The sequence below is a fragment of the Fringilla coelebs genome, assembly GCF_963513975.1.
Source record: "Fringilla coelebs genome assembly, chromosome: 5".
Classification (NCBI taxonomy): Eukaryota; Metazoa; Chordata; class Aves; order Passeriformes; family Fringillidae; genus Fringilla; species Fringilla coelebs.
In genome coordinates, this window is record NC_140033.1 from 72790995 (window position 1) to 72810636 (window position 19642).

A 19642-nucleotide genomic window follows, 5' to 3' on the forward strand; every position below is an offset into this window, starting at 1 on the left:
CTGCAGGAAGCGGGGTGAGGGTTTCGGGGTGTAGGATGGGGCCTGCAGGGAGCGGGGTGAGGGTTTCGGGATGCAGGATGGGGCCTGCGGGCTGCGGGTTTCGGGGTGCGGCCCCGTCCGGTACCGCTATCGATGGCTCGGCGCTCAGGCGGCGGGCCCATCGATCAGCCGGAGCTCGGCTGTGACCAGCGGCGCCCCGAGGCCGCGGCCCGATCTTGGAGCCAGGCAGGGCGGCCCCGCGGGCTTAATAAGGCCGGGCTTAGGGGCCGTACCTGGCGAGGGACAGCCATAAATACCGGCACGGGGTGGGCGGGGGATCCGCTAGAGAGCAGCTCTGTGAAGGAGGATGTGGGAGTACTGCTGGCTCATAAGCTGAGCACGGTAATCAGCGTGTCCGGGGCGCTCCGGAGCGTGGCCGGCAGGTGAGGGGCCATTCTGCCCTCTGCTCGGCCCCAGCCGGGGCACACCTGTAGGGCTGGGTGTACTGCTGGGCTCCTAGTATAGCAGAGACAGGGAGCTGCTGGAGAGGGTCATAGAAATGCTGAGGGCTCCGGAGCGTCGCTAAGGAGAAAGGACTGCGAGCTGGGCCTGTTTTTTCCAGAGAAGACTGAGAGGAGATCCCATCAATGCATGTAAATATCTCAGATGGGTGCCCACTGACAGAATAAGGAGCTATGGCCATGAAGTGAAGCTCAAGGAGCTCAATCTCAACGTGAGGCAGCGCCTCCTTGCACTGAGGGCGGCAGAGCCTTGGAACAGCTGCCCGTTGCGGAGTCTCCCTCTCTGCAGGAAACCCCCTGAGCCCCTTTCACTGTCCCCTGCTCTGGGTGGCCGTGGCCCGGCGGGGGGCTTGCCCTGGCTCCTGTCCCGAGCTCCCTTCCAGCCTCGGCAATCCCGGGGCTCCTATCCCGAGCTCCTGTCCAGCCCGACCATCCCCAGCCCGGTCCTCTACCGAGCTCCCTTCCAGTCCTGGGCCCGGTGCTCCTGTCCCGCTCCCGTCGGCCCGGCCGGCGCGGTGCGGCCCCCGCGCATGCGCAGCGGTGCCCGCCGCTCCATGGCACAGGCGCGGTGGCGCTGTCGCTGCGGCCGCGGGAGGAGGAGGAGGAGGAGAGGGGGGGCACGGGAGGAGGAAGATGCCGGGGAAGCTGAAGGTCAAGATCGTGGCGGGGCGCCATTTGCCGGTGATGGACCGCGCCAGCGACTTGACCGACGCCTTCGTGGAGGTTGGTGGTGGGGCAGCGGGCCGGGCCCGCGCGGGGAGGCACCTGCCGGGCCCGAACGGCGCTCCGGGGAGCGGAGCGGGGCTGCGGGGGCGGGCGGGACAGCGGCGGGAGCCGCTCCGGGAGGGGGTGATCAGCCATCGGAACGGGCTGCCCGGGGCAAGGGCGGGAGCCGCTCCGGGAGGGGGTGAGCAGCCATCGGAACGGGCTGCCCGGGGCAGGGGCGGGAGCCGCTCCGGGAAAGGGAGACCGGACATCGGAACGGGCTGCGGGGCGGGTGGGCCAGCGGCGGGAGCCGCTCCGGGAGGGGGTGATCAGCCATCGGAACGGGCTGCCCGGGGCGGTGGAGCTGTCCCTGGAGGTGCTCGGGACTCGGTGCCGGGGTGTGCTCGTGGTGGTCGGTCGCAGCTTGGGCTCGGTGGTCTCAGAAGGCATTTCCAGCCTAAGCGAGTCTCTGATCAGACAGACGTGTTGCAAGGAGGGTGGCGAAGTAATAAAGTCATCTTTAAAGCAGTTCTATTGCTTAGTATATGAGTGGTTGTACAGACTTTACTTTTAAGGCCAATATTTGTCTTTCCTTTTAAAATATTTGAAATACTAAAATGTTTTCAAAGGGGGCTTTTAGTCAACAAACACTTAATATTATTTGCATGTTTAAATCACTTTATTGCACCCAGAGTATCTAGCTTCAACCTTCTTCTTTACAATCACATAGTTTGCAGGCAATATGTAGGGTCTTTTTCAGGAAGGCACTATAAAATAAGTTGAAGTGCAAAATAAGTGGAATTATTTAAGGCCCAGGTTGGATGGGGCTCTGAGCAATGTGCTCCAGTGGGAGACATCCCTGCCCATGGCAGGGGGTTTGAATGGGTCTTTAGGGTTCCTTCCAATCCAAGCCTTTTTATGATTTCTCTTACATGATCCTTATGAGTTTTGATTCATTTTTTCCAATATGAACGACTTAGAACTTTCAGAAGCATTCCATAGGTTTGGGACTCATACTTTGAGAAAAATCAGAGCTATTTAAAAATGGTATGCGCTGGAAATGTGTGTCTTGTAGCCCACAAATGAGAGGTTGAAATTGTCACAATGCAAGAATTAAAGCAGGAAGACAGAAGGTCTTTCTAGACCTGTATACACTGGAAATTATGATAATAGTAATGTAGAATAAATTTGGGGTATGCAAGTCCTGATTTAATTTGGTGCTTCAAGACTTGGTTGATGACAGGCTCTAAGGACATTGCTTAATGGGAGAGTAAGCTGGTGGTAAAGTGAGGATGTACTCCAGCCTTTCAGTGGAGCAGAAATAGTGCATCATTTTATTTGATTCCATGAAACTTAGTGTTTCACTGTTTTGTCACCTGTTTCACTGGTCAGGTTTTAATTTTTAAAAGCTTCTCTTGCAGGCTGCCTGTTAATCCAGTCTAAAATTACAGCAACTCTTGATGCTTGCTACTAGGAGACAGGGAAAACAGGACTAGGAAATGCAGTTCACTGAGTTTCATTTGGCCTGGTTTTACTCTGTGTTAGGAGAAACAGCTCTCCTCTTCTGTGGGTCACTTGTTCACAGCCCTACTGTCAGTGTAGCAAAGTAGATTGTTGAAATTCATATAGTAAAATGCTAGCATAGCAAAAAAGGAAAATAAACATTTTCAACAAGATCAGCTTGCTTAGCTCGGACATGCAGTTCCATGGGTGTAGAAATACCCAGATGGGGGCCTTGCTTTCAGGACTGTTAATTAGGAACAGTGCAAAGTAACTTCTCTTTCCACTCTTTTACATGGAGTGGGCAATACAGCAGGTGAGATTTATTGCAAAGTAAGTTGAGACTGAAACTATTGTTTCATTTTTTCTGTGTGAGATTGCTGAAAAACTACAATGTGTTTTTCCTTAAATAAAAATGAAAAGATGTTAAGGCTGTAGTTCTTTACTAACCTTAAATTTCCTTGTTAAATATTACAATATAAACTTAGAACTAGAAAAGAAAATGAGAAGAGACTGAAGAGCTCTTACTTGGCTCAGGTTATGCAAAACTTGGACTTCACCAGTGTGAGCACAATGATCCTTGTCCCAACTCAGAATATTTTGTTACCATTTCTTCCATAAATGTGCTTTTAACTTTGCACAGGGGACAGCAGTGTGGTGTTTTATTATCTCTACCAGCTTCAATGACCTAGCTGGAGCACTGGGGAAATTCAGTTATAATTGCCTGGGGCTCTAAGGGAACTGATTTACTCCCAAGATAACGCCTTAAAATAGGCTGGGTGGAGCTCAGGACTGTTGGATCCTGGCTGCTTCTGGAGCCAGAACTGGTATTTAATTGGCAGCTCCCTTGCAGCCAGTGCTAACATCACCTGATTGTACTTAAGCAAGTGTAGAATCCTTCAGAGCTGGGAGATGCACCTATGCAAGATAATCACTGTGTTACTGAAACGTACCAGGTGGTCACTTAACACTGTCTTCTCCAAAATTACTACAGTGTTCACATCCAGGCCTAAATTTAGTTTCCAAAATGGCTTTAGCCTTTTAAAAGATAAAAGCTGTCAAAAATCTACGTGCCTCTAACTACAGCATTTCTTTTCTATCTGCCTAGTCATTATCTTCCTTAAAAATCTTAAATAAATTTAAAAATGTATATTTGAGTATTTGTAAGTACTTGCTATGAGGTGCAGTGCTCATTTCTTTGAGAGGCAGCACTCAGAGAACTGCAGGTGTTTGTAAATGGTTTGAAATGAAAGCTGTGGTGAAATAAAGGATCTTCCATGTGCTGTGTGGCTTCCTGATGTACGGAGCATCACAGAAATTCAGTTTCACTTTAAAAAAGGAAGTAAGAAGCCCCCACAAAACCCAAAAGGGCTTAGCCTGAAATAGATGCCTGTGGAGACCATATGGATACTGCTGAAGTAGGTTATTATGTGGTTGAAGGTGCAATAAGCAATAAAAGTATGGCAAATATTCATTTTTACTGGTCCTCTCTCTCAAGTACAGTTTGTTTTTATATTTATTTCGTCAATCGTCTCTGAAGCTGATTGAGAAATCCTAGAGAGAAGAGTATTAAACTATCAATGTTTGGAATATTTTTCCTTGTAGAAGGCAAGGAGAGTATGTAAAGTGACTTTGAATAGCCAATATAAGTGATATTTTTGCCTCTCAAATGATTGAGGAGGAAAAGAAACAATTTTAGTAGTATGACAGGATGAGAGAGAGATTGATTGGAAATGTCATTGACACATAGATACTGATATATGTAAATTGAATTTAAAAGCAACTCAGTGAAAAGAAAATGATTTGTTGAAATAAGTATTTGAAATTATTTGCATATGTCAATTAAACGAGTTTCAAAATTTTTGTATTAATATTTGTAGTTGCTAATTGAATGTTTGTTTTTTTAGGTGAAATTTGGAAATACAACATTTAAAACAGATGTGTATCCCAAATCGCTTAATCCTCAGTGGAATTCCGAGTGGTTCAAATTTGAAGTAAGTGTTTTTTAAGACTTGGCCTGTAACTGTATAGACAGTCTGGTTTAGCTGCCTTAATTAAATAATTGCATTTCCAGCAGAGAGTGAGCACTGAAGTGTATTTGTGTTTACATGCACAAAGCCTTTCCAGCAAACCCAGCTCCAGTCAGACCCTGTTTGCTAAGGGCGTCTCTTTGGCTTTTTAGGAGTGGTTGTGAAGATAAAAGCTTGCCAGGTTGGATCCAACTTGAATGTTGTTCTGTTAGAAAAGAGAGTGCTGTGGGGAAGGACAGCAGGGGATAGGCTTTTCAGTACATTTATAGCACAAGGATGTGCAAATAAATGCATATATATGAAAGTGCGGGTGTTCTTGTGGGCTTTTTTTAATTTTGAGCACGGGAAGTTAATTGGTATTTGAAGTGTTACATTTGGTTGCAAGGATAATGCAGAGGAGAAAATGGAAAATTCCTGTGTGAAGATTACAAAATAAAAAGCTTGGACGACAATTGTTGGACACTTTCTCTTCTTGTTTCCTTATGTAATAATGAGGGCACGCAGCATTTTCCTGTAATTGCTTGTTGCTTTCCAGGATCTAATTTGTTGGTGTCCTTTGATATTATGCCCTGAACAAGTGTTTACATGTTTTTTCATTTTTTTACTACTTAAAAAATGAGGATTATGTTTAGAATAAATTAATTATTGAAAACACTTGAGTGTGTAGTTCTGGTTCATTTACCATGCACTAAGGCACTATCACAATTCTGCAGACACTTAGATGAGTCATCCCATTGCAGTTAGCAAACTTAATTCTTGGTTTGTGACATTGAACACAAAAATTTGTTAAATGACTCTCTTAGTCCTAAAAGAAAATAGGTATCTGTGGATGGATTGTTGCATTTGTTTAGGAAATTGCATGTGTAGAATTACTGAACTTTTACTGCAGGCTGTGTAAAACACCTGCTTTTAAGCCACTGACCAGTGATGGGAACACCATAAACTTCAGAGCATAATAGTCCTCTGAGATATTTTGCCTTAAATTTTCTTTATTTTCCTTTCTTCCTTATTTATCTATTTGTCTATCAGTATGTATTGTGGAGATAGGTGGACAATATTTTAAGTGCAACTTAAAATATTGTGAAGTTTTACAATGAATAATCTCTGTAATCATGCTTTTCTGTTCTTCTCCCAGTGATAGCTCTGTTTCCAGGATCTCACCAGTCTCTGAAGGATAAAACCAAAATGAGTGAATGTGCTGTTTAGCTTCAGGAAGCTGAATTACAGATTTTTCTGTGTCTCTGTTCATTACTAACTCTCTTCTCCTCTGTGTTTGTTTTTCAGCAGTGTTTCCCTGCACGTTTTGAAATACTCAGATTTTTGTTACTATTTGCTTTGCAGGTGGATGATGAGGAGCTGCAGGATGAGCCTCTGCAGATCACAGTTCTTGACCACGATACGTACAGTGCCAATGATGCCATTGGCAAGGTGTACATAGACATCGATCCTCTGCTGTACAGTGAGGCAGCCACCGTTATTTCAGGGTGGTTTCCAATTTATGATACCATTCATGGTAAGCTTTGCTGATTTAACCAGGCTTGTTTGAAATCTAATCTGCTTCGTACAATCTCATAAGCTCTATTCAGAAATTTGTAATAACTTTAGCTTTGAAGTTGGAAAACTACTTGCCTGGCTTTTTTCTCCTTATTTTCTGACATGAGAAAATTTCTGGCAGGGGAGTAAAGACTGGTGCTTGCCTTCTATAGGACTTGTGGCAAGTGGGTAAACATCTTCACTAGTTACTACAAATTTCAGGTTAAAAAAAAGACTCAGACATATTTGTCTAATTACCACGTGTTTGCTAAACAAATGTAATTTTGCTGGGGTTACTTGAAGTGTGCCTTCCTGGGATTTGGGAAAAACTTCACTTGAGATGAAGGGACAAGGATGTGAGATCTTCAACAGGATGAAATTCCCTTTCCCTGCAGTAAGTGCTCTCAGTGCTAGGTGGATTTCATCAGAATGTCTTGAAGGTATGAGAAAATAAAGGCAATGATATTTTTGCTTTTGATTTTAATGGAACAGCTTTTGTCTCAGAGAGCCCATGTCAGTTTACAGCAATTAACTTGCTGTTTGGATACTTTGTGCAGAACATCTCTGTGGCTGCCATTGTCCCTCTCCTTCGTTATTCAGGGTCAATTAAATGACCTAATGATGTTCAAAGGTAATTATAAATCATTGTTGGGAAATAATTAATGGTGTCCACCAGATGCTCATCATAACTGATGCAAAGTATTTTTTGCATTTAAACCAGTTATAGCAAGCAGAAATATCAGGAAATATTGCAAAAATATTGGGTTTTTAATTACCTTTTTATCCTATGCACATTTTCCTATCACACATTTTCTTCTGGAGCTAAATTATGCAAGCACCTGTTTCAGGATGTGTACAGCTGGTAGGTCAGAGTTAGATTTCTCTATATTTTTCCAGATATGTTGGTATTTCATAGCTTTTTTCTATGTAAGTAAAATTGGAATTCTTGTATTTTCATGCTCATAGCACTAGATTCCAATTATCTTTATTCTTGGCAAACATTAATTGATGCTTCCTTAAGGAATAAATATAATGTACATAAGTTTGTATTAAAATTTTTTTCACCTCAACATGATTGTTTGTGAAAATGCCTGAGGCATTTTCTGTTACAACAACTGAAGGCTTCTTCCTTTTGGCATTTTGGAAGGGAGATGCAGCTGATTTTATTGAAGTAATGTCTGAGCTGAACAAGAAATTCAGTGCTGCTGTTTCAGTGTCATCTGCTGATGTGCTAAAGGCTTCTGAAGACGCGAGAGATCAGACTCATCAAGTTTAGTCCTCAATATGTCAGAACCTATAATGTGTGAAATGATTTTGTTACTGGGTGGGGAAAAAGAAGAAAAAGCTCAGAACAGGAAAGTAGAGAAGTCAGAAAGGAATGGCTCCGTGTTAGAAAACATTCCATTTCTAGTAAGATTTAATCATAGTTGAAAATTGACCTTTATCTGAAAGGACTAATAGCGTATTTTTATGTACTTCTTGTCACAGTTAAAGGATTTTGCGAACACTTCGTGTGTCACTTTGTGGTTCTAGAAAGAACCATAAATATTTCTGCTTGGGTTGAACTTCAGAGGGGAGCTTTAGTACAGTTTTGAAATCATTTCAAGGAGGAAACTGAGCAGAGAGAGCACCCTGCAGCAGAGGCCACTGCAGCATGAAGAGGCTGATGGCTTCTCTTTTCCCAGTCCCGTCCTTCTTATCAAGTTCTGTTTGGCCTAGATAGGCATTTGAGGAGTGTTGCTTTCATTGCTTCAGCCCCACAGGCTTGGCAGAGCTAGAAACTTCCTCTGAGCCAGCGTCTCTGCAGCAGACCTGAGAGGCAAGACTATGGCTTCCTGCTCCTCTGGCATTAATTACTAATAACAGGAAATTATTTATAGGTCTAGTTTTGTATTGATGCAGTTATATTGTTATAACTTCTGGTATTTTATGGTTTGTATTGATAGGTATACGTGGGGAGATCAACGTGGTGGTGAAAGTAGATCTCTTCAATGATTTAAACAGATTTAGGCAGTCATCCTGTGGAGTCAAATTTTTTTGCAGTAAGTAGAGGAAAAAAGTTTATTTGAACAAAAGCTTTTTCCCTCCTTTTCTTTCTTTGCCTCTTCTGTCTCCTTTCTCATGGCGGAGAAGAGAGCTCATTGCATAAACCTAGTGGAGATAACATTGACACAAATTGCTTTTCTTTTTTAACACATTTTTACTGTTCATGTTTCAAAGCAATGTAAATAACTGATGGGATTTTTTTAATGTCCAGAAGTTGCATTTCAGTGCCTGTGCATGCACATGTGGTGTTATTTTGGACTCAAATCCTTTTAAAGAGGCCCAAAGTGGAAAGGTTTCATAAAGGTACCTGCTGTAACTGGTACACTGGACAGTTATCTTACCAGGGTTCCACAATTTCATGGGCAAAACTTCTTGGGTGTGTCCATATTTTCACAGAAAATTGTCTGGATGAATCGTTTCTTTGTGTAATTTGATGTTTTTGTTGCTGTGCTTGGCTGGGAGGCCTGTCTCTTACCCCTTTGCTGTGTGTGTCTGTACCAGCCACGTCCATCCCCAAGTGCTACCGGGCCGTGGTGATCCATGGCTTCGTGGAGGAGCTGGTGGTGAACGAGGACCCCGAGTACCAGTGGATCGACCGCATCCGCACCCCGCGCGCGTCCAACGAGGCCCGCCAGAGGCTCATCTCACTCATGTCAGGTACTGGCCCGGCCCCTCGGGGCACAGGCACTGCCCCAGGCAGAGGCTCTCCCTCTCAGGGTGCTGACACTGCCCCTGGTACAGAGATATTTTCCACTTTAGTTATTACCAAGGCAATCCAGCTACACAGAACCGTTAACTTTTTAATTATGTCCTCCTAAAAAAGCATCGATGACTGACCAGTTTCTTATAGTCACAGTCTTTCAGTCCTTGTGTGCAGTTAATAGGAGTTGGCAGTGTTTGGTTTGCAGTAGAGGGGCAAAAAGTAGAAAATAAGTTGAAATATGCTTAAATAAATTGGTAATTGAAGAAATTATAGGTGCTTGTTCTTATAGATTTTAAAGATGTCAGAGTCCAAGACCACAAAAGAGAATAGAAGTTTACTGCAACTCTGAGCTTTTTACCTTTTGTTTTGTAGGTGAATTACAAAGGAAGATTGGCTTGAAGGTGCTTGAAATGAGAGGAAATGCTGTTGTTGGTTATTTGCAGTGTTTTGATTTGGAGGGAGAGTCTGGACTCGTAGTGAGAGCCATAGGAACAGCCTGCACGTTGGATAAACTAAGTAACACATCAGCATTTTTACCTGCATGTAACTCCCCATCCAAAGAAATGAAGGAGTAAGTATGAATTAGTAGCTTGTAGGAAAACAAGTTTCACCTCTCTTCCTTTCATACTCATTCAGTTTTTCATAACCAGTGTGATTTCTTTTTTTCCCCAGAATTTGTTTTTCTTTTGTAGTTTTATTTGTCTGCAATAAGTTTTCTATTGCACAATTCTTAAATGTTTTAGGTTGGATGAGTTGTTATTTCAGTAGAAGCTGGAGTGGTAGTTCTTACTTAAGATGACTTTCTTTGTATTTATGTAGCAATAGTACTATATATCCTTGGCTTGTGATCCACCAGTTTAACTGTAATTTGTTCTGCTTTGATGCTGTGTTTGTGCAATGAGCATTTTTGTGAAGACCTCTCACAAATATACTTTTGGTTCAAGCTTAAATGTTTTTAACTGTATAAGAGAAGATAAATTTTGAATTCTGATAGTTCTGTCCGTAATTTAGACAATGACCCCAAGGAGGTCTCATCTTTTATTGTGAGCTTTGCTTTTTAGTGTTGTAAAACAAGAAAGGCTATGGCAAAACAGGTAGACAGTGAACTTGCAGAGACATCTTTTTACTATGAGAATTAGAATTTTGTGGGTTTTGTCGTATGTACTGCAGCACCAAACAGCTTGAATGCAACGTTTTGATATGCATACAAATTAATAGAAGTATACTTGCAGTCTTCTTTCAACTGTTGCTATTTTTTGCATGGATAAATTAGTTATTTTCTGTTTGGTAGAGCAATACAGGAAGGAAAAAAACTGCACCAAGAAATGTATTACATATCCTGTATTTCTAGATGTATTAATTGAAGTAGCCATTTTCATTAACTTGAACTGTTCTATCACTGCAAGAGAGATAAGGCATTTTTGTTGTGCATCAATTGCTCTGCAAAATTTTGCAAGATATGAGCTGACTTTTAAAAATCACTGGTTTCTATTTCATGGCATAGCTTGTTTGACTTGTCTTGATTTTAAAACATTGCCTTCAAAAGAGCTTCAGGATACAGTGCAGCATAGAGCAACAGCATGGTGTTTAAAAACAAAAAAGGTAGACCTAGTAACTATCAACTTTAAAAGTACCCATAAATAAGCCAGTGGCTTTCATTCTGCAGCAAAATGTGGAAATTCCACCTCCCAAATTATCCGTGTTCAACTCGGTGATGGATATTGTCTCAGTTCAAAAAATGGGAATGTTTCTCTAAGGCAGCAAAATCAATTAATTTGATTCTTCTTATTCTTGGCTTTACTTACTTGATGGCCTGTTGCCAGAAATCAATGATGCAGTCACAAGCAAGTGCTTAAGCTGTTCCTTTCCCTCCTTTTATTTCATCTGGACTCTTGCATGCTAGGAATTGCAATTCTTAGAGCCTGCTTAGAGTAAGAGATCTCCTCTATCTAAATTTCCCTGAAATCATTGGTAACGTAACTTTGCAACCTGTTTGTATGTATTGTTTTCTTTTCTTCCACCCTGGCTGCAAACTCTCTCAGGTCTCCGCTGGTTCACGCGCCGAGCCATGGATGCCGCTCGACCCACAACAGCCCAATTCACACTGCTACTGGCTCACGGCTCACTCAGAACTTCTCTGTGTCTGTTCCCACTCTCATCTACACTGGTACGAGTCTGCTGACACTCACAGCTGGGGAGAGGCAGCCGCAGGCACAGTGCCCCACAGGGCAGGCAGGCAGGGTAGGCAGGTGCTCTCTTCCCTCATTGCCTCACGGACACACCTGCTGTTACCAGGGTGCTGCAGCTCAAGGAAGTGCAGGATAGGTTCTTGGAGATGCTTCAGAGTCTCTTCCACAAAACCGCACTCTTCACTTTAACACGCTCTTGCTTCCTGTGAAATTAACTAAAATAAGGTGATGTAACTGGGAAACATTGATTTGAGCTCCTAATTGCTTTCAAACATAATTCACATGCAGTAGGTTTTAAAGTGGTTCTAGGAAGGGTCTGTGCCATTTGTGGAAGAGAGGGTTGTAGAGAGCAGGTAAGTCAAGCTGTGCGTAAATAAACTGTTTGTCGATAGAGTTGTTCCCATAAAGATTCTCCTCTTTGCTCTGTTTTTAGCTGTGGCATGCTGCTGATGCTATAGGATAAGGAAACATTTTTTTTTTACCTTAAAATGCATATGTGTATATACATAAGTGTATAAATATGTATAAACACAGCTATAATTTGAAATCATTTTTATTTATTAAACTAACTCAAAGCATTGTGTATTTTACCAGATTTTTAAGCCATAAACTTTTCAATTTTTTTATTTTGCATATATATATATATATGATTTTTTGTCACATCTCATGCCTTTCATTTGGCTTAATTGTTTCATTGTAGATGATGAGCATCTGTCTGTAGGATGCTGAGAGGGTAAAACAGCATTTCTTTGCCTCTGGCCTCATTCCCAGCCTCGCTCCTAAGGAATAGCTGCTGGCCCTGCCCCAGTCCCATCCTGGTGTTTGGATCATGCTGCTGTCAGCCAGGTCCTTTGGCACAGGATTACTGAACATGTTTCCACCTTCTTCTGGCAGGATTCCTTTCAATGAAGATCCCAATCCCAATACATATTCATCAGGACCCTCCACCCCTCTGAAAAACCAAACCTATTCCTTTTCACCTTCCAAGTCCTACAGTCGACAGTCCTCTTCTTCTGACACAGATTTGAGTTTGACACCCAAAACTGGTAAGGCACTTCCACCCACTTTTTGTTTAAGTTGTTTCTCTTTTTATATTTTCATTCAAACCCTTTTGCTTTTCGGCATTTAAGTTATCAAAATGATGTGAAAATTGGAGACCTCACACAGCCCACCTCAAGCGCTAAAGGGTTTCTGCAGGGTCAGAATTTCAGTCCTGCCTGTATTTCCACTCTCCTGGATAACATGAAAATTACTTTTGTAACACAACTGTATTGCAGTCGAAATAAAACATCTCAGAGCATTAAGGGAGTCCTAAGTAATTGCCTTTTCCTTATTTCCTCCATTTCATATCACAGATCATAGGAGTGTATTTCTCGCCACAATATGTTAAGGATGGTATTACTAAAGCCATGTAGCCTTCAAGCCTACTGTGTTGGGCCCTAAGTTTACTGCATACATTTATCTAATTTTGAACTCCCTTTTGTAAATTCAGAACTAGAAATGTAGCAGCCACCGTCTTTTAATTCTCTTGGTATATGGAAATAGCTTTACATACAACAGTATACACTTTCAAAGTACCTTAAATTGCATTAGAGGTAATCCAGCCACCTTCAAAAAGCATTTTTCTTTTTCCATTGCTTTATCATAATTTATTCACCTTGTTTTTTCCTCCCTCTTTATTTTCTAGTCTGTGGTTAGAATCGTGTCAGTAATAATGTCAGCAAAACTCAAAGAATTTGTATTGCATGTTTATTTTTCATCATATGACCAATGCTGTGAATTTCGCTACCATAGGGCAAAGTGTTTTGTACAATTGTTTATAGAAGTGTGGTTAGTTTCTAAATGATGTTTTAAATTGTATTTGAAGCCCAGAACATTCTTGGCTTCATATAGTTAGACAAATTTTAAGCGCATAAAGGTAGTTGATTCAGCTTTACTTGATTGCACTCCTTTCAAGAATTTTTCCTAGCAGATAAATTGAATATTACATTCAAATGCAGTTGTATTAAATATTTCATGCAGTTTATTCCCTAGATGTGTTAAAAATATTCCCAGGTAGCAAGCCGTCTTTCTTTGCACTGTCTTCTGTCCCATTTTTGAAACAAACAAACTAGCAAAAAAAGCAGACTTCAGTTTTTGTCCTTTTTAAAGGCTGTCTGTCCTCTGAGTAACCTGTGGTGGTCACTCATTTTAAGGACCTACAGATAGAACTGGATGCATATGACTTGGGAGCACCCCAAATTCAGGTGTTTGCCTTACTGGATCTTTGGAAACCTGTTTCTTTTGCTCAGGTTTCCATGGTAAATGGAATGTAATGTAGGTGGTCATCTTTCTAGATGTAAGTGTTGTGAATTTAGGCATGTGCAACTCACTGTGAATGTGTGAAGGTTTTAAAACAGCAGCCTTGTGTATTTCCTGGCAATATTAGGTAGGTGGATAAATCCTGTTGTCTTTAGTCAGTTCCTGCAGAACTGAAACAGGTCATCATTGGTGCCTCTTATTTGTAGGGATTTTTCAAGTATGTAAAGATATTTTCAGCTATCTTTCTAGTATTAAAGCGAACTGGGGGCATAGTTTTGCTTATTAGCAGTGTCTTTTTGGCAACTTTTAACTCTGCTTCTGAAACTTTGGTCCAGAGAGGATCTTCTAGTTACATTTTAACATGCTGTATCTTGCTATGACAAACTCAATTTTGAATCTTAATAGATGAAAAGGACAACACCTCATGAGTAATTTGCTTTACTTTTACCCAAAATTTGATGAGATGCAGAAGACATATGCCTAACATATTAAATACAGTATGTTTTTCTTAACAATTACTGTATATGTTTAGACCTCTGTTTTCATTTCCCAAGGCTGTTACCAAGTTCAGGTATCTCAGTGTGTAAGTTGGTGATCTCAGCAGTTAAAGTTAAAGAAATGCAAACTTCTCATGTGACACATCTAATGTTACCAGGTTCAAGATACCCATTACTCAGGTTGTCTGATGTGAAAAAAGAAAAGTATTTTCTGCCATTTCTGCAGTATATTATATTCCTCTTTATTTCTCAGTCAGGTAGTTAGTGTGCTGACATGTCTGAGATGGACGTTACCCTGGAGAAACAGTGCAGATACCACACTTTTCCAGTACGAGTAACGAAACACTGGATGCTGGAACTTGGATCTGCTTAAGCATCTGATTTTTAATAGCTCCAAATCTGGAGAATATTACCTTGATGTCTTCTGTGAAATACAATTGTGCTTGTTATCCATTCTCGTCTATAGATCCATTTGCTGAATTAGGGTTTGAAGGTAGAATTCTGGGAGCAGGGATATATTTTATACCACTGCTAAATGAACAGAATCAGGCTGACAAAAAGCATTGTTTTTTAATGAGATAATACATTCTGATGTGCCATAGCATATGTTTGGAGGAAATGGGTAAGGTGGGAACTCCTTTACTTGATGGGAACTTAGAATTCTACAAGATTTATTACTCTAGAAAATCGTAAAACGAATCTATGGCCTCTGTGGAAAATAAGCTTTTCTACTGAGATAATTTAAGTAATCAGATTAAGTGTGTGCAAAGACTCTGTTGTTTGGGTTTTACTCCATACTATTTGCTATCAAATTTTGATTGGCATTTAAAATGTTTAATTACCATGTCTCTAGAAAATTAATTTCAAAATGAAGTTAATCAAGTAATGGTTTTTAAAGACACGCTTCTCATGTACGTTGTGGAGCTGTATTGTCATTCCATTTCTTTGTATGTCAAGAAATAATTGCAGTAAGTGTTAATTCATTTAGAGAAAACAAATATGCTTCATTTTGATTTCTTTTGTCTGTTTCTTTAGTCATCTTCTGAATCTACATCTTTGTCTCTATTACTTTCCTCCACAGCACCTTCCCCGCAGGGACCTAGGATTTTCCTGTTTCCCAGCTCCCCTACACTCTCTTGTGATTCCCCACATCTTAAAAAGTCCTGTCTCCTCCTCTCGGGGTCTAGCATTAAACCTCTACACTCTAGCCATGTCAGCCCAGTTGTTCTGAGGAAAAGTGTTTCTTTCACTGAAGAGCTGCTTCTGGCTGCTTCTGGTAGGATCTATCTATTATGGCCTTTTAAACAAACTTTTAAGGAAATGTTTTTATTTGATTAACACACAGATGCTTCTATAACCCTGGGTTTGCTCAGTTAGCCTCTGAAAACTGCTGGCTACATGACTATGCATTCCATCTCTCACCTCTGCCCCAGAAGCTTGAAACACCTTCAGAACTTCTTAGAGGATTTGAAACAATGTCATTTATGCTACAGAATTACTTCTTTACCCTTGAAAAATATCCTTTGCTAATTGAACTGAAATAATTTGCTTTATTTGTTATCCCACACATTCTCTTCACTTTATTGCTCCTCCATTTTGCATGGAGCAACTGCTCATTGCACTTGCTCGTGAATTCATTCATAATTTGCTGAAATAATGGTTGTCAGATGCTACCAACTCTGCTTTTTAATTTAACCTTTTAGACAAAGCCCATGCTTTTTATTTTTACTGCCCACTTTTTCATTTCACTGATTAAAAATAATCATGGATTATTTTTATAGATTTCAATTAAATAGTTGTTGATATTACTTCGCTTTTTTTGTAGAAACTCTTTCGGTTAGTTTGTATTTTTTGAGTTTGTTTTGTGTGCAGTATTTATGCTATGTTTGTTTGTATTTAGTCTTGTATAGTCCCTGACAGGTATGTTTAGAATCAATGCTAAATAGTAAAAGCAATTTAATCTTGTTTAATGGGACTATACAGATACTAATAGTTTTGTTTCCTTATCCAAGAACAGCTAAAAATACTCATTGAAAATTGTAGTGGTTTTATATCTAATTACATGGTAGTGTAGCCTTGTAACACTTGAAAATGAATGAATGAAGTTAAGAATGAATTTACATACATTATTAAGTTTAGTATTATTTCTGCATCTCCCAGTCTTTGGTAAAAACAAATAACTGCACTTCGATGTATATTTCACTCTTGTTCATCCTTACCAGATTCCTGATCAGAAGGAAAAGGAAACTAGCAAGGAATTTTTATGTTGAATTAGTTAGCAATTCTGGAAAAGAAAATCTTGCCTTCCTTTCTAACTGTTTGCACTGTGCTGTTTGTATTTCATCCTGCTCCTGACACCTTTCTGTTCTTTACGCTCTGCTTTCCTCTGCTGCTTAGGGGCTTCTTTTGCTTTGTCATGTTAGCCCTGTTGGCTTTAGACATGAGGAATAGCAAGGAGAGTGTGTTTTAGGCATGACATATTACCAAGAGAATCTGAGTCACTAGCACTGTTTGTTTGCTTTAGGAGAAGCACAGCCTTGGCATGTGTTTGCAGTGCTGTGTGACCAGAGAGCCCCCAGGTCACTGTCAGACACATAACCTGCAGGTCAGCACACTCTGTGGAGGGAACATGTCCCTGCTATGAGTAATGCCACAGCAAAGGTGTGCAGCTGTCAGCTTCCTCTGCACAAACCTCCTGTGCACAGGTAATGCCACAGCAAAGGTGTTAGTGCAGCTGTCAGCTTCCTCTGCACAAACGCCCTGTGCACAGGTAATGCCACAGCAAAGGTGTTAGTGCAGCTGTCAGCTTCCTCTGCACAAACCTCCTGTGCACAGGTAATGCCACAGCAAAGGTGTTAGTGCACTGAGCAGCTTCCTCTGCACAAACACCTTGTGCACAGGTAATGCCACAGCAAAGGTGTTAGTGCACTGAGCAGCTTCCTCTGCACAAACCTCCTGTGCACAGGTAATGCCACAGCAAAGGTGTTAGTGCAGCTGTCAGCTTCCTCTGCACAAACGCCCTGTGCACAGGTAATGCCACAGCAAAGGTGTGCAGCTGTCAGCTTCCTCTGCACAAACCTCCTGTGCACAGGTAATGCCACAGCAAAGGTGTTAGTGCACTGAGCAGCTTCCTCTGCACAAACCTCCTGTGCACAGGTAATGCCACAGCAAAGGTGTTAGTGCACTGAGCAGCTTCCTCTGCACAAACACCCTGTGCACAGGTAATGCCACAGCAAAGGTGTTAGTGCAGCTGTCAGCTTCCTCTGCACAAACCCTCTGTGCTAGGGGGAGGGCTGGAGGTGAAACTGTGAAAGAAGGAAAGAGAGAATTACCATGTTATGCAAAATTGGAGTTGATCTTGTGTTCAGAGTCTGCAGGTTATGTGTGTGCCAATACAGTAATCAAATAAGTGTAGTTTTAAATGCTGAACAGTAGTAGCCCCTAGCTTATTGGAATGAATCAGATGAGTATTTCATAGTGTAAAGTAATTTGTAATTGTTTTCAGAGTTTATATTCAAATCAAAGGATATGCATTGCCTTTGTACTTTCTTTTTGTTCCTAATCATGCATTATGTAACTGCTGCTGTATTTGTGTACAGTCTCCTACTTGTAGTTAGGAAAGGTGGTTTAGTTACCTGAAACTCTCTGAAAACCAGATATTTATTACTTCTATTAAATAAAAATATTGTCATAATATTAGTGAGAGATACACAACTATAGAGTAGTCTGACAGACTTTTTGATAAGGGCAGATAATCTGGTTATATAAAAAATGAGAAAATTAGATCTCTATTTAAATCATAGGCAAAACAGCATAGCAAGAAATAAAAAAGTTATATGTTGTAGAAAAGAATTTTAAATCAACATCTTTAAGTTTTTATGTTTTAAAGTTGATTTTAATTCAGGTTGACAACAGGAAAAAATCTTATATTGGGGGGGTTTGTTCAAATACTATAAAATCACTGCTAGTTGTGTGAAAAGGAAAACCTAGAACAACCCTCAAACCAAAATTAAATTTTTGATGCTTTTTTTCCTTAAAAATTAAAATTATGGGGACAATTTGACTGTTTTCAATGACTCGTTTTTATCTATTTTGAACTGACCTTTTGATTACAAATTATAATATATGTTTCTTTGAATGTCATTTGTACTGATATTCTTCAGGAATGGGCAGTGGGAGCGCTGGAAAAGAAGGGGGGCCATTTAAAACTCTTTTAAGACAACAGACTCAGTCAGCTCTGGAACAAAGGGTAAGGCATTTTATACTTCCATTTCTGGTCTACTGAAGTGAAAATTTATCTTGTAGTAAGTTAATGTTTGCTGTTACTTTGTTTGAAAACATGTAATTTTAGGTCTGAACTTAAAACAAGTATTGACTGTTTAATAGCTCTTTTATACACAAATTATTTAAATATTAGTATATTACTAAAGCACTGGGAAAAGTGGAGCAACTAACTGTGCACAGCACTCAAGTAATTCCCGTGGTATTAAGAAGTTATGGGAGAAATTACCATTGTGTGATCTCTGAAAGGTACTGATGCATGTTAAGTTTAATACTTGAGTAAAGACATGATGTTAAAGTTATTACAGAAGCCAAATTCAGAAACATTGGCATAGCTTTAAACAAGCTGTAAATCATATTTGGGTTTGGGAAAGGTTTCAGGTTTTGGGAATGGAGTTGATACCTTGTGCCCCATTTAATGGAGTAGAAGGTAGCCTTTAATTGGGAACTTGAACCTGAACTACTTGCCAAGCTGTAAAAGGCATTTATAGATTTAAACTTTTCATCTCTTGGACTAAAAATGCCATCTTTCATTATGCTGAATAGACTATATGGTGAAAATAGTGGTTTTAATTAATTGTTTACATGTGGAATGACTTTTTTTTTATAAACTATAAACTGCTTTGATCAAATGTTGATAATGGAGGAAGAAATGTGAGTGTATTCGTACCCAGAAATTAATGTATTTCACCTAAGCCAGTGTCATGGGAGGATGTGTGCTAGTTGGGAACAGAACCACTTGCAGCTGTGGGATCGCAGTGGGAGCTGCTGTCTGCAGTGAGTGGATGATTCTGTTCTCCTCTCTTGTGTTGCCATGGCTGAAATGGGAGTCTATTCATACCCAGGAATAAATGTATTGCACCTAAGCCAGTGACATGGGAGCATGAGTGTTAGCTGGGAACAGAACCACTTGCAGCTGTGGGAGCTCAGTGGGGAGTTTGTGCACACACAGTACCCTGTTTGGGTGAGTGGATGACTCTCTTCTGTCTCTGCGTTGCCGTGGCTCAGGGAGGATCGCCCCGCAGGTTCTGTGCCAGGCGGGTACGTGTGAGCAAACGGGACCCCTCAGCCCTTTCCCTGCTACTGGGGATTGCTAAAGCGCCATCTCAAATATGGGGGTTTGGGAGCCTTTGCAGATTTCTTTGTGATTTTGTTCATGCAGAATTTTTAGAATTTGTTGTTTTTAAGAGCATTTTTTAGATCTGTGTATTTTGCATGTTAATACATTTCAGTTAACATTTTAGTTTAGGTATGAATACAAATCCATGGCTTTTTGCTTTTAATTTTTTAATTTGGCTGAAGGAATGCTTTTAAACAAGCCTTTTTTCTGTTTACCTTTGATTTTGCTAGCATTTAG

At 40.7% G+C, this 19642-nt stretch overlaps 1 protein-coding gene across 22 annotated transcripts in view; it reads left to right on the forward strand.

Moving 5' to 3' along the window:
- Positions 1-1107: 1107 nt before the first annotated feature.
- Positions 1108-19642, forward strand: part of C2CD5 (C2 calcium dependent domain containing 5) — a 56648-nt gene continuing 38113 nt past the window's right edge. For 9 of the 22 annotated variants that reach the window (XM_084206958.1, XM_084206969.1, XM_084206975.1 and 6 more), the window contains exons 1-9: positions 1108-1223; positions 4613-4699; positions 6077-6248; positions 8215-8310; positions 8816-8971; positions 9390-9588; positions 12101-12252; positions 15086-15280; positions 18168-18253. In XM_084206958.1, the coding sequence (XP_084063084.1) occupies positions 1134-1223; positions 4613-4699; positions 6077-6248; positions 8215-8310; positions 8816-8971; positions 9390-9588; positions 12101-12252; positions 15086-15280; positions 18168-18253 (1233 nt within the window). In that variant the 5' untranslated portion in view covers positions 1108-1133. Of the gene's footprint in view, positions 1224-4612; positions 4700-6076; positions 6249-8214; positions 8311-8815; positions 8972-9389; positions 9589-11059; positions 11185-12100; positions 12253-15085; positions 15281-18167; positions 18254-19642 lie in introns of those variants that run through there. The other 13 variants (XM_084206968.1, XM_084206971.1, XM_084206972.1 and 10 more) reach the window with 4 other exon arrangements.